The 15,578-nt window shown below is 35.6% G+C and overlaps 1 protein-coding gene across 4 annotated transcripts in view; it reads right to left on the bottom strand.

Annotated features, from left to right (window-relative positions):
• Nucleotides 1-302: 302 nt before the first annotated feature.
• The window catches only part of TTC13 (tetratricopeptide repeat domain 13), a 41,249-nt gene continuing 25,973 nt past the window's right edge, over nucleotides 303-15,578 (bottom strand). For 3 of the 4 annotated variants that reach the window (XM_017817571.1, XM_017817573.1, XM_017817574.1), the window contains exons 16-23: nucleotides 12,955-13,038; nucleotides 11,490-11,574; nucleotides 9,059-9,168; nucleotides 7,534-7,669; nucleotides 6,724-6,803; nucleotides 5,507-5,585; nucleotides 3,921-4,000; nucleotides 303-496 (exon numbers count right to left, since the gene is read on the bottom strand). In XM_017817571.1, coding sequence (XP_017673060.1) covers nucleotides 373-496; nucleotides 3,921-4,000; nucleotides 5,507-5,585; nucleotides 6,724-6,803; nucleotides 7,534-7,669; nucleotides 9,059-9,168; nucleotides 11,490-11,574; nucleotides 12,955-13,038 — 778 coding nt within the window. In that variant the 3' untranslated portion in view covers nucleotides 303-372. The remainder of the gene's footprint in view (nucleotides 497-3,920; nucleotides 4,001-5,506; nucleotides 5,586-6,723; nucleotides 6,804-7,533; nucleotides 7,670-9,058; nucleotides 9,169-11,489; nucleotides 11,575-12,954; nucleotides 13,039-15,578) is intronic. The other variant, XM_017817572.1, reaches the window with a different exon arrangement.

The following is a 15,578-nucleotide window of genomic DNA, read 5'->3' as shown; positions in this document are numbered from 1 at the left end:
TGAAAAAAAAAACAACAATGGGAAGTAGTAGAGTGGCATTTCCAACACAGATTATTTTTCTTTCCTTTTTTTTAAAATAAATTTTCACCTGCAGTATGTTTGGTTCATAACTGTGATCCAGTTTCCTACTGCTCTTCAGTTTGGCCCTGAACTACTGTATTTCTGTTAGTCTTAATATGAAAAATCAGTTATTCTACTTCTTTTTTCCTCTTCAGTGTTACTGGTCACAGAAAGATTCCTTTTACTCTAGTGATAAATAGTCAAGTAATTTTGTTCTATTAAAAAAAAAAAACAAATCAAACTCTTTTGACCAAAATTTGCCATTCAAAATAATTTATGAAGCGGTACCTCTTGGCCTTTTATTTGTATAAATTATACAACAACTATAGTTTTTTTTAGACAGTGAGATGAGTCTGTATTTAGTACTTCAATCATTGTTCTCAGGGTTGGAAAAGTCTCTGATACAGATGGTAGGCTCTTGTAAGAAGGTGAAATACTGAAAGAGATAAAAAAACAACAACAAAATTATTTATCTTTTGATGAGTTCTATGATTTACCTGAAAGTTAAGACATTAGCTTATACTTCATCCCCTTCTCCAACACATTTGGAACCTGAAGTCAAGAATCAGCCCCAAGCAATGCTACAGGCTTGGGGCAGAGTGACTAGAAAGCTGCCTGGTGGAAAAACAGGGGGTGCTGGTCAACAGCCACTGAACATGAGCCAGCAGTGTGCCCAGGTGGCCAAGAAGGCCAGTGACATCCTGGCCTGTATCAGGAACAGTGTGGCCAGCAGGAAAAGGGCAGTGATCATCCCCCTGGGCACTGGTGAGGCCGAACATCGAGTACTGTAGCCAGTTTTGAGCCCCTCACTACAAGAAGGACGTTGAGGTGCTGGAGAGTGCCTAGAGAAGGGAATGGAGCACAAGTGAAGGTCTGGAGCACAAGTCTTATGAGGACCAGCTGAGGGAGTTGAGATGTTTAGCCTGGAGAAAAGGAAGCTCAAGGGAGACCTTATCACTTGTTCTAACTACCTGAAAGGTTGTAGCAAGGTGGGGGTTGGTCTCTTCTCTCAGGTAACAAGTGACAGGACCAAAGGAAATGGCCTCAAATTGTGCCAGGGAAGGTTTAGACTGGAAATTAGGAAAAATTTCTTCACCAAAAGGGTGGTCAGACACTGAAATAAGCTGCCCAGAGAAGTGATGGAATCATCATCCCTGTAAGTGTTCGAAAGGTGTGTGGATGTGGCACCTGAGGACATGGTCTAGCGATGAACACAGTGGTGCTGGGTTAGCAGTTGGAACTCAATGATCTCAGTGGTCTTTTCCAACCTTAATGATTCTGTGATTCTAAGACTCTGCTGTTCACAACCACCTCTTGCTTCTCGTAACTCCTCAGTCACTATACAGAATGAAAACAATGACTATATGGAAGAGCTTTTAAAAGTAGCAGAACTTAAAGAAACAAATTATTGCTTTAAGTCTTCCAGCCTTATTTACCGTACCCACTACAATTCATCTACCACAAATTAGCCACTCAGGTAAATTACCTTCATATTATTACACTAAATCCTTCATATTATTACACTAAGTCCTTTGGGCTGTAGTTCTTCAAATGTTTTTCTCAGCATCAAGCAAAGCCAACTTTAGCACTTTCTCCACTGGCTCATTTCCTCACCTATTATACATCTCTCACTTGAGCCAGCAATACTTTAGGTGGTACCATGCTATGAAATGGTCTTGATTAAAAATAAATTTTTATTTTGGCAAAGTTATTTTTAACACAAATGAGTTCCCTGATGTGGTTTGATACAAGTTTCAATGGTACAACTGAGGGAGTCGGAAACACATGGATAGCACTGAAATGGCTTAAACTGACTTTGCTCTCAAGAGAGAAGTTTCTCTTTGGTAATGTCTTAAAAAAAACCCAAACCAAACCCAAAACCCAAAACCAACATGAACAGAAGATTAATAAAGAAGTAGGGTACATAAGTTTGGAGATTTACAGTAGAAAATTATGGGAACCATAAATATTTTATATTTCCAAGACAAACATGTCACAATATTTGTGCAGGCTACTTACAATAAAAAACAATACTTGCTACTCTGTAGTTTAAAAATGTCACTCCTTAATGAAGACTGAATTTGACTCATTTACAAGTAGATTTTTAGCCTGAGTTTGACAAAGATGTCCTTGAGTCTTCTTAATAGCCTTCTTCATTTAGGAAGGAATTTTACATTCTAGTGAAACTCACCAGGCTGAGAACCCCTGATAATGAAGTTAAACAACACTAATCAGTATGCACTATTTGGCACTAAGAGCAGCTGCAGAGTTCCTCAGGCTCTCAGAATAACTCAGGTTGGACCAGACTGCAGGAGGTCTGTGATCTAACATCCTGCTCAAAACAATATCAACTGAGTAGTCAGACCAGGGTGTTGGGCTTTATCCTGTCAGATCTTGAAAATCCCCAGGGATGAAGAATGCACAGCGTCTTTGGGCAGTCTGTTCCACTGCTTGACTACCTTGAGAATGAAAAGATTATGCTCAGTCTAAACTAAAGCACATTGTCTTTTGTCCTCTCACCAAGCACTGCCTGGCTCCATTTTCTCAGAGGTACTGCAAAGCTGCTGTTAGGTCAAAGCCTCCTCTTCTCCAGGCTGAACAAGCCCAACTCTCTCCTGTTAAGGGTTGTGCTCCAGCCCCCTGGCCATCTTACTGAATTTGCTCCAGTTTATCATAGTCTTTACTCCAGCTGAATACCCCCTAAATGGGATTATCCAAACAGCTTTTTAATCCATCTAGCTGTCCATTCATCCAGACCATAATGTGTGATCTTGACATGAGAGTATTGTGGGACTCCTTGCTGAAGTAAAAATAAACAACATTGATTGCTCTCTTGTCATCCCCAAATCCAGTCGGTTTCTATCAGAGAACAATCATATTGAGTCACACGACATTTGGTAAGCTCATGTTGACTGTTTTCTGTCACCTTCTCCTTCATATACGCTGAAGTGTATATGAAATGCATTTCATGGCTTTCCCATGGACCAAAATGAAGCTCACCAGCCTACAATTTCGCTAGGCTGTCCTTTTGGCCTTCCTGAAGATGAATGCAAGATTTCCTTTCCTGCAATCAGCAAGAATGTTCCCTGATGTGCACCACCTTTCTGAGATTACAGATGGCCCTGTTAAGGACATCGGCCAATTCTCTCAGAACCCTGTAAGTGTCTTGACACCAACTTGAAGGATACCAGAACTGGTGTTGTCTTTGATTTTTAGATTTTGTATCGGGAATAACCACTAAGGGACAAATCAAATGCAGCAGATTCATAGTATTAGTTCCTTGTCAATGTATTCAGTATTCAAAAATCAATTCATATGCAAATCAAAATTTTTAAGCATTGCACAAAAGCCACGCAGCTATACTAAGTAATGTAATTCTGTATATTCAAAATGTTCATCTACTTTGAAAACACTTATTCCCCAAATCAAATCAGCACTAAAGGATAAGTAAATGACTGATATTTAGTTTGAAGAGATTCATAAGAATGAAAAAAATCAAAATTGCCCCCTGCTTTGTTGACTCATTGCCAGATTTACTAATGATAAAAAATAATAATAAAAAGGCAAAATCAACCGCTGGACAAAAGAAAGACAATATTAATCCAGATAATTTTCTCAGAGGATAACACTCACAATAAGTGAATATGTAGACTACTAACTACTCTGCTAGAATAGAAACACACTACTGTGTGTGTAAATACAAATCTTGTCTTATCAATTCCTAAACAGTGTTAAAAAAAACACTGAATTGTTTACTAAACTCATAATTTCTAAATAACATTTTTAGTGCATATTAAATTTTATATTTAAAGTTTTCCATGGTTTATTTATCCATTCCCCATCTGAATAAAAATATTTACCTTTTTAGGTTCATCCAACTCCTTGCTATTTTGCTAAAAGCTTCAGACCCTGGTGCTGTCATTGCTTCAAAATCAACCAGCTGAAAATGCAATAAAATAAAAAAGATATTAAGAAATTACAGAATTTTTAAGTTCTCTAACTTCACGAAGAGCTCTAAGAGCATGCTACCTATATTCTTGGTAAGACAGGAGTAAGCTTACTAACCAGTCTGTGCCCAGCCTACTTTGTCCCTCATCATCAGTTTGGAAGTGAGCACTAAACGTCTCTCTGGGTTTGCACACCCCATCACAACCAATACTGGAAGCTACACTGGCTGTGGCTACTACCTGACCTACCAGGCAATAACAGGACTCTTGACTACTGTGCATCTTTGACTTCAGAACAGTCTGAAAATGCATGTTGTCATAAGCTAAGGACCAGCTTAGCCCTTCTAAGGAATCTGGCAAAAAAGCTCATTCAACAGGGGAAAAGAATTTCCTCCAGGTGGTGAAAACTTTCAAAAAAAAGCGTTTATTCCAATTCAGCCACTCTGTTTCAGGAAAAACTCTCAAATGTAAAGATGTCCCAAATGTTCCTGTAAGTCAGAAATCCTGAAACTCTGCTTGCCTGCCTGAACTCAGTCAGCAAAATACACTACCCTATCAAGTCCTAAGTAAATGCTTAAGAAACCCACATAAGTGTTTTAGGTTAGCTTGAATGCCCGCAGAATGGGGAAGATACCAGATTAATGGCATACTGAAAAGGAAGCTTTCTGGCTACTAAGCAATTGGCAGTTTGCTCTTAAAAGCTACTTGGAGTTCACTGTACTGAAAGCACAAATCTCACTGTTTTCAGGGCCTTCTAGATCACAACGGAAAGTCGCCCTTTCTTCAGTTATCCATGCAGGATATTTTCTTCAACAACTTGGATTCTCACTGCAATTTTACTGATTTTTTAGACAATAGTTTAAAGAGACAGAGGTGTTCTCACTCCTTTCATGCTGAAAAGGTAACACAGCTAAGAGACCAAGAGCTGAAGAAAACAAAACCCTTTACTGAGCAAGGTGGTATAACATTGAAATGTAGTCACTAAAAACTAGGACTTACTAAATTAAGCAGAATACAAAGGGGAAGGAGAAATCAAGAGAAGTCGCAAATACATTTCTACTTACCAAGCCCTAAATGCTCTAGAACACAGTGACAGAGACAGAAAATTTCTGCTGTGTGCCAGAAGCGTCACTAATTCTGCCCAAGTATTCTCAGAACCCTTCTCAAAGAATGCCGAAAAGAACAGCTCAGCACACCAGAAATGCTTCAGTTACAAATATGCAATGCTTGTGGGACCAAACTGCTACCATTTCACTGACGCAAATTATTGCATATACTATCTCCAAATCTCACCTGCTGTCAGAAGAGCAATGAAATTTTCAACACTCTCTCAGGCTGCCAGACATTATAGTTGCAGCTAAACCGTCTCCAGCAAACAAGCATGCAATTCCTGTTTAATCTTACAGCTCCTTCCTCACACTTACAAGTATTACTTGCTCCATCAAGGCTGAATCAGTGCATTTCAATATTTTTGTATTTTGAGATATTTTGATACTTGCCTTTCCTTTAGGGATTTTCCCTGACACTTCTTTTCCACTTGCCATTAGTGCTCCCATGATCACTGAGTAAGCTATCACACTAAAAGATTAAAAATAAAACCAACAAATGAAGTAGAAGTCTTTCCATGATGTTAAACTACAAAACAAATAGAATACAGTACTGTTTCATAGAAGGCTAGTAAAAACTAATGTTTTAGTTATTTTAGAAGCAAAACCAAACACAAAACACTTAAAAAGTGAAATCACTGTTACCTTCCAACACCACTAAAATGAAGTTATGAACCTATGGAGTGTAACTACTGTTTCTACATTAGCTATAATCATGATTTCAGACTTTGGAGTTCTTAAGACTCCACAGAGCTGAAAACAAAGGAAGCTCCTGTTCCCAAGAAGCTTAGCTGCAGCCCAGAAGAGTTTATGAACTCTACTGCAATAGAGCTAGAGGCACTGTGAAGCTACTGAGTTACTTTTTTTTTAATTTATTTTTTTTTAATTATGAGTCTCAGACAGAATTTCTGTTAATTCTTTCATTCTGTAAGATAAATGTAAAATCTGACTATAAAACAAAAATCTCAGGTTTGTGTTGTTTTTTTTTGTTTGTTTTAATGAACTGTGTTTAGTAATAAGCTTAAAGATCTTAAGTGCTTAGTGGAACAGAAATTCATAATAGTCTTCAATGTAATGAGGTTTGCATTAAAATAGAATCTCAGTTAAAGAGTTCTGTGACATATGGAACTTTATACTACAGTTTCATCTGGTGACCCTAACAGTTGCAATAAATTACTAAAATAATATTTTAGTGTATTTTATTAAAATAAGTTAACTCAAAGTATATTTCATCTTAAATACGTGTTTCAGAAAAGCCTCCTAAGTGAGAATACAGTGGGGTAAGACAATATGGATTAGGAAACCAAGCATTACAATTTAAAAATGACACTTTTCAATCTGTGAGTTGAAGTCTAAAAATACAGACTACTCAAAATTTTAAAAATACATGAAGCTATGCATAGTTACCATCAGAAATTACAAACTAGCTTTTAAAACAGTCCTAAGTCACTTCCCATTGTCATGGCAGGACAAAAGGAGAGACTGTACAGGACATATAGCTCAACCCAGAGCTTTTTTTATACTTAAAAAAATACATTAAGATACAGCAACACACGGACATTTTACTACATGCATCCAAGGTAACAGACACAACGAATACAAACACTAACCTAGATCCTCTTGAAAGTGGCATTAAATTATAGAAGTAATAAACTAGTGACAGGATCAAGTTGCAAACAGCATCTACTTCCTAAGGAAAAGAAAAAAGAAAAGTGAATTAAAGATAATTTAATAGCCAGGTAATACCTTCTAAAGGTACACTTATTGAAAGTCTTACAGTACTACTACTATCTTTTTTTTAAAAGAACCATTTAAAATGTGAAGAATGTCAAGCTGAGAAGCTGAATTCTGATTAAAGGATGTTTAAACAAACTATTTTGTTGTATCTTTAAAATGTAGGTGAAACATAGTTCATCTACTTTGTATTAAGGGACGAAAAAGGAAAAGCACAAGCTCAAATGTTGTCAGATTCTCACGGCAAATCAAATCAACATAAATACAATTCTAGTGCTTTTCCTGAATTCATGTTACTTATCTTACATGTAGCCACCATGAGCCAAATCCTAAACAGTACTTACAAGGATGGTGAAAAAGTTGAACACAGACCCACGAGAAAAATAAAAAAAGTAACGAGGGAAAAAGAAAGAAAAAAAAGAACCAAAAAAAAGGAGCACACTGTAATATCGAGACCTTGTCTGGACACGGTCTATTACTGCAGGCAAAGCATAGCAAATTTTTAAGTAACAGAGAATTATGGTTACTTCTCATGATATTGTCCATAATTAAGTTTAAATAAGCAGTCAATTTTATTACTGAAGAACTCTGTCAAAAATTATTAGAACAGTGACTGTTAGACAGAGAGTATAAAAACATACTAGGATTTTACCAATGAATTAATCATTCCACTAAAACAGTCTTACCCCCAGCTCTGCAGACAGAATCAGAATTTTTCCTTTAGCTGTTAGGTCCTTATACAGTGCATCTATTTCTGCATGATACAGTTGTGTTCTCTCTTCTGTTGTCTGAGTTTCTACTGAAAATAATATGTTCCCCACTCTATCAAGCAGATGGAAAAAAAAAGGAGATACATTTTTTGAACAGAACTTGATGCACAATCTAATATCCAGGGTAAGCTACATATGTACTACAGTTACACATCACATCACTTTTTTTCCATCATTTTTCCTTAAGCAAAAGATTATGGGCATTGCTTCCCATTTAATTAAAAGAACTCCAAAAATCACTGAATTAAAAATGTTACATCGTGTTGTAAGTCTGAAGATACATAAAGATTGCTGTCTAATCACAGATGAAGTATTTTATTTCCATTGAACAATACTTGACAAGCATTAGCATTTCACTTAAAGTGTGAGTAAAAAATAAGAAATATGAATTTTTAAAATATTTTCATGGGCTTAAGACTTTTGTATAGAATGTATGTAAAGTGTAGTTTCATTAACTTCTAAACCACCAAAATGAAATTGTTTTGCTATAAAGCATGGTTGCAAACTGTGGATCAAAACAGTCTGACTGATACTGAACAAAGTTTGTGCAGAACAAAGACCATTTTACTGACATCAAAATATTTTCCTCAAAACAGTGAGGTCTTACATTTAATGCCATTTCACTGTATATATGCCTATGATTTACAATGCGAAATGAAAAACCATGAGATACATTAACATCTTAGCAGAGAAGTTTGACTTCCATGCCACTCATTGAAAGCACACAAATTCTGGGAAAAATTCCAATGCAGAGAATTTTAAATTTTTAAAATTAAAATGAAGTTTTTATTTAATAGTAGGACAGATCTTCTGAGCTTCAGAGTAATGCTCATATTTCAGGAAGACAAGGAGTCAGAATCCATAAAGTGAGAAATTTACTAACTCACCCAGAGAGTGACCCAAAGACCCCTGACTGTATTCTCATACATTCAGTTACTATTTAAATTTTCATTTGCAGATAGAAGGTCTGCAAACATTTCAAAAATAAACATAAAAAAGGTCAAAAATTCAAATAGAAGAGTCTCTTCCATTCTTAGACCACAGAAATTTCCATTCAGGACTTCTCAGTCAACACAAGAGACAAGGTCTCACAAGAATAAATGTATTTTGATATTGATAAAGACTGAGATTTTTGAGATTTTTCCCCTTCAGGCATTTTATAGCCTAAGATGAAAAACAAGGTCTTTCTTCGCATTTGTGCTATATATTAGAGAATCAAAGCAAACAGGCCTACTCCATTAATGTTATCCCTATCCCCTTTTTGTCAGGGAACACAACAGGAATCAAGTTCTCAAACAAATACACTTCATTTATTTACAAAAATGTCACTAGTGACAAACAAAGCCCACTTTATGCAAGCAGAAATGGCATTTCAGACAATTAACTGTTAATACCTCATCATTACTTAGTGTACCCAAACCCCTGAAAATAGCAAACATACTTATCTCCTGTTATTGTAATTGTGAATCCATCATATTCTTTCCCTTGATCCTTGAGGCTGGGGACTTTTGTGTTCACGGTAAACCCATCTCTGGTTTTACTGTTAAACTGCTTTCAGAAGGAAAAAGTGTAATATTAGAGGTAACAGAGGCAGACTGCCTAGCTATTGTTTTCAAACACTTAAAATACAAGGAGCAGAAGTGAAAATGAACAAACTGAGGGAGCAGGACAAAGTTACTGTTGACTACAATATTTCATTTATCCTTTATTTCCTACTGAATGGAAATCATAAATACTGAATGAAGCATATTGGCATTCAACTATATAACTATATAGTGAATAGAAAGCAGCACTGTTTATGAAAAGCAACCGTACACAGCAGTTCCACTTGTGTAGATTTTTCCCCAAGTTGCACGCTGACAGTAACCTTTTGGTGCAACAATGTAAATACAAAAGTAGGAATTTGAGACCCCACTTTATGTTTACAGTAAGAAGTGGCTGCATTAGTCTAAGTGTGGATTCCAGAATACAAATCAAAGGAACAGTTTCTTAACTGTGATTCAGTTTCAATTAATATTTATCCTCATCAGAAGGAAGATATCACTAGGTTTAAGAATTTTACAAAGCTACATTGTCTAAGAGTAACACTGTAGCCAGAGAGCACTATAAACCAGGCAAAACTGCATTTAAGTAAAGCCAGAAGCCCTGCTTTTGACATACAGCATTCCCCAGCTATCCACATAACCAAACTACATCGCTATTAGCAGACATTCATTTTATACAGGCACTGCTAATGACTATTATGCACTAGTGTTGAATGAATTACTCAGGCAATTATTTATTTTAACAGAACTTGTGATCCAGATGTGTTGTTTGAAGAGAACCTGGATTTATTTCAAAGGAACAAAAAGCCTCTAATGAGACAGCATTCCACTTTGATACAGTTTGGAATGGGATACAGGAGACTCAAACCAGATCAAAATGCACAGGTTATGGAAACCAGAAGAACTTCTGCTGCCAGTTGAGGCATTTACTTTGAAATAAGTAATGTACAGTCCACTATGTTTATATATTTTCATCATTCTTTTGGAGTAACCTATACTTTTAACTCCATTAATAGCATTTTTTCTGGCCTACAATTCAACAGTGGCCATATCAGGTGCTCTACAGGGCCCTACTTGCACATTTGTGTGGCAGTACGGAACAATCAGTTGTCCATCCACCCCAACATCTACTACCTCTTCAGCACAAGTTTTTGTTTAAGTTCAGCTAGTATCCACTTGGCTTCAACTTTCAAGGGCAAGAACAAGACAGTAATATAAAAAGGACCTCCAAAATTATGGTATGTTCTGTGAAGTCACTTATATTCACAGTACATACTACAAAAACCCATAGAAAAATTTAGTGCTTTAGCCATGCAGCTCCTGCAAAGATATCTGTAGTGCACAAGTGACCGAGCACTATTCCCGTGAACAAATCCAAACCCAGACAGTCTTTCAGCAGTAGCTGCAATGTAGCTTCAGAGAGCCCTGTTTTATGGCAACCCGCCAACTCTGCTTAGATACAAACCTGCAATGTGGACACACATGATAAGAAAGCAATGAGTTTGTCTCTATTTAGAATGACTTATTTCTTCCCAAATTTTATTCTGCTCTAAAATCCTGTCCAATCCATTAAAAAGACATATTTTCTAACATTCCCCAAACCCAAATATTTACATGCTGCTCATCCTAGATTAATTTGGAGGAGAGGGGGAGAGTGAGAAAACTTTTTAGTTAAACCCAGCTCAAGGGTAATAAAACTGAATTTGAGATAAGAGTATAAATAATTTTGCAGGTCATATATCCAAGACCTTTCTACAAATACCACCATCAAGAAAACCTGCAAGTTTCTCCAATCCTTTTCAGACAAGTCTTCCAAAGCTCAAGAACATTATTCCAGTATTTCATTTCAGCTACCAGTCGCTACGGGCAACTGTTCCCCCATTTCCCCCTGCCAGTCCCATCACATACCAACCTGCACCAATGAACCTAAAGAAAAAAGAGCTTCCATGTTTTTAATCTTTCAGATACTTAGTTCAATTTTTTTCCTTCCTACTGCACAGGCATACAGTGAGTCCATTGTGGTGAATCTGTTCACAAACCCTCTTGGTTGAGAAGGTTGACTTCAAAGAATTACATTCAACAATTTGTTTCCCCATAATTTTGTTACCAGTTCGCAGTTAGGCCAAGGATTTCAAATACACATCACCCACCTGCATATATCAAAGGGAAGGTCCAACCCTTCATACTGCAGATTTGGAATAAGCTGAGCTAGTGTTTCCACTTACTCATTTTAAGTTTACACACAGTGGTTTTATTCTGAGGAACTGCATATCTCCCAGAACACATTTTATTATTTTTATCATATTTTCAATTTTTTCTTTAATTTACCTTCATTATAGGAAGAAGATCTTCTACTTTATGTACCTTTTCCAAAGCTTCTCGCACCTCTAACAGTCCTTTTGGATTATTAGCACTGGAAAAAAATTAAATATGGAATACAACAGTTGAACACATAGCACTTCTGGAAATTCACCTATTTTTAACTTAATTAGCCATAGTGAAGTAAGTTATTGAAAGTTAATTATTTCTTTTCTGAAGATTAATTCCTTTATACTTGGCCACATAGTCTCCTATTTTTCAAAAAGTAATCTCCTATATCAGCTCAATTAATTTTTTTCAGCTTCAAACCTCAACTTCAGTCTTCAGGTTTATCTTACTCTAATTTACTACTCTATCTTACTCTAAAGCATTAAAGAATGTTTGCATGAGTGTGTGTAGACAGGGGCTTCTAGATAAGGGAAGATGGAAAAGAATAGAGTTAATGTTAAAAATATTCTTCACAAACTATGTGCATCTCTGTAGCCTCAAAGGCAAGTAAATAGTCCAGATGCACACACAGCTGGACCATGAAGAAACCTGTTGAATTACTGTTTTAATATTTACTAATTAGTGTACACTCAGATTTTAAGAACAGAATTATTTTAAAAATCACAGCACAAATTTCTCTGGTTTAAGGTCAAAGGCTGCTGGCTTACTCTGAACAAACTTAACAAACTTACTCCCAATAGAGGATAGACTTCCCAGGAACTACAGAACTTATGTACTTTCAGCAACTATCATAGATTTTCTAAAACTTAGATGTTTTCAATAGTTATAAAGATTTTATGCACTTTAATTTTTTTATATTTAAGTAGAATAATGAGATTGAAAAATAGAGCTCCATATTTAATATGGGTTACAAGGCCAAAGAAGAAATAGAGGGTTTAAAGCTAAAAGGGTTTCTTAGTTTTTAATGTTATCAGAATACTAAGCCAAGAGATGGGACAGTCATTTTTGCTCATAAAAAACTTAAAGAAGTTTGAAATAGATGCCAATATCAATTTTCACATTACTTTTTGTCACATTCTTTTATTCAAAATTCTGTAACTGCCTTCAGTTCCAGGACAACATCTACCAACCCATCTACGTAACACATAGTAAAGATTCTCTGCTCATTTAAAACTACTAGAAGGAAACCAAACATCTTTAATAAATCATATACTTAGAAAGAACTGAGAAAATAGATCGTGACAAAACTGTGGCTACAAATTCAAAACAGTCGTTAGTTTCTAAGTACACTGTAATGCACAATGGTTTTTTTCCTATTAGTTTAAGTTTCTTAAGGTAGCAAAAAATAGCATTTTGCACCTTTAATAGGAAATAATTATCTCTATAGATAACTAAGAAAATTAGAACTTCCTAAAATTAAGGAAAAAAAAATCTCTCAGACTTTCTCAAATGACTATGATATAAATTTCAGATCAGTATTACCAGGGGAGTGAAGCTGGGAAAAAAAAAAAAATCAGTAATTTACCCGTGATAAACAAGGATCCGGTCTTTGATAAAATGAAGAATTTTCTCAAAGTATTCCAGGTACCGCATGTTAATGACCTGCCCCCTACAAAGAAGAGAAAAGCTTTTTTTGAAGACTTGTTTTTCAACTCAACATTCCGGGGCTAAAACACAAATATTATTCATTAATACTTGACAGAATTTTATGCATAGATGCTCTGTTAATAAAAGGAATGAACTAGAGTTTTATCTATGTGGTCATTTGTCAATCCCCCATTTTAAATATAGATTACATAGTGAACTTAGAAAATCTCATGTATCATTACTATTGTTGTTCTCTGATAAACTACATTTCAATACATATCTCCCTGTTTTCAATGTACCCAATTCCAGTACATCTTATTTATATGATAAATATCAATTTGCACAACAATATAATCTTCCCTAGACTCGTAGATTGCAGAATTAGAAAAGAATTCCCAATCTGTGCATTTATTTAGAGAACCAACACTCTCCAGTTTACATATTTAGCAACAGATATGTTGATCTGCTCCGACAGTCAACATACATTTTTCCTTATTCACCTATGTCCCTCTTTATTGAAGTAATTTTGCTTTGACTCTTAACAGCGACAAGTAGTAACTGTAAAACAAAAGCATTAAAAAGGTGTTGCTTTCTCCCTTGGACTACTAAGGAAAAGAAATTTATATTAAAGTGTGGTAGAAACCTGTTAGGATTATAACCACTCTGAGAGGAAAAATTACATACCCTTATTGCATTTGTAGGAGTCCTTCCTCTTCTCCCAGTCTACAAAACAAGATTTTATAAAGCAAACGTTATCGCTCTCTGAGGAAGCAAAACCACTGTCAATCACAGGAAGGTGTGTACATCTAGCCTTTTTTTTCCACTCTAAGCGATTTTTGGCAGCTTAAGTCCCTATCTAATGTCTCACTCAACAGTCTCACACCTTAGTAGGCCTAGTCTCAGAAAATCAGCGGAATCAGTCTTTAAAAATTGAACAGAACTAGAACACATACACATATCTGCAAATAGGAAAGGGAGGTAGGGAAAGTGGAAGGATGAAGACAAATCTATATACATAATTTGCCCTTGTTGTACGTCCCATCATTTTCCATCTGTATTTAAAAAAAAAAAAGTGTACAACAGGCAGTAGCGTGTCAGTATAAGGAACTGGATTTTCCTTTAGTGTCATCTTGGAAAATACATCCAAACCAGACCTATCATTCTATCAGGCCAACTAGAAGCTGTAGTACCAAGAAAGACTTTTGGTGGGTAGTCAAAAGTGATTTGTGTTTATTTCTACTCTTTCTCCTTGTTTACTAAACACTACCACCAAGATTTCAAAAGTCGAAGTGTTCCAGAGTGTCCTTTTTTTATAAAAACATTAAGTATATCATTAATGTTTAGCTGATCCCAAATCCTTGCTTTGCCTATAAAAACAGCTTAAGCTTTCAAAAATGTTTCTCTACTTTAAATGAAACTTGCTAGCTTTGATCATTTAAGCCAGAAGGAGATAAGCCAAAGTTGCCCTTGCCTATAGGTCAACAAAGGAAGTGACAGCTGATACATTTGTATCTTGAGTACATTAAGATCTGAAAGCCTGTGAAACATCGTGAAGTGTAAGATGTTTCTTAAATATCTTTATAAAATGGTCCCCAAATTGACTCAAAACCAACAAAAAAAAAGTATTTGTTTTCTGACACACTCCAAACATTCTGCCATTCTGGAAAAGAAAAAAAAATTAATTCAGCAGACAGTGAATGCTAGTGCACCATGACAAGACTCACTTGACAGGAATCACTGAACAATAATGGACTTCTGGTGCAAAGAATTCTGAGTAAAGAAAAAGGTTATGCTAGCAGATATCTAATCCAAATATTTTTGTCCACAGAAATTCCTGCTGTACAATTCAGACCAAATAAAACCTAGATACAACTTCAGCTCAATGTGACTAGATGTGTTACAAGTACTAGAAAAACACCCAACTGATATTGTTACACTTCTTGACTGAACACCTTTTATCTTTGTATACAAAATAACTATGAAGTCTGCTATTTGTCAGCCTAAATCTATTGTTACACCTGGTTTTTGGGTAGCCATTCTACAGAAAGAACTCAGCCTTAGTCATACAGGTGTCAGAATAACTTTCAAATCATAACCCAAATATAAAGCAAAATATATATTCCTGAAAGATAGGGAAAAGACCATAAAGTTATCTTAATTATCAACAAAAAGGTGTTAGCTCTGTAGCATATTAGTATCTTCAATCAGCAGTCATTTTACAAGCTGAGTAATGTAAGAAGGAGATTATACAAATCTGCATAATTCATTAAAATGAGATTGTGATTTAGAAATCATACTGAACTAGAACATGCTTCAAAAGTATAATAAATTTAAGAAAATCCCCATTACCACATAATATATTCATTTCTTTTAACTCTCACATCATCTTGAAATCATCGAGATGGAATCCAAAAGAAACAAATCACAACAGAAAACTGACCAAGGAAAGCAGCTATTGCCTGGGATGGAGAATAATCAAACAAGCACGGGTTTCCAGAATCGAAAAGAATGCAATCACTATACAGTACTAAAGTATGATCAACTCCTAAGGCAGCAGTAATT

This window comes from Lepidothrix coronata, unplaced genomic scaffold (genome assembly GCF_001604755.1).
Source record: "Lepidothrix coronata isolate B3197 unplaced genomic scaffold, Lepidothrix_coronata-1.0 Scaffold61, whole genome shotgun sequence".
NCBI lineage: Eukaryota > Metazoa > Chordata > Aves > Passeriformes > Pipridae > Lepidothrix > Lepidothrix coronata.
The sequence above is the reverse complement of the archived record's forward strand: the minus strand, read 5'-3'. Positions and strand labels throughout refer to the sequence as shown.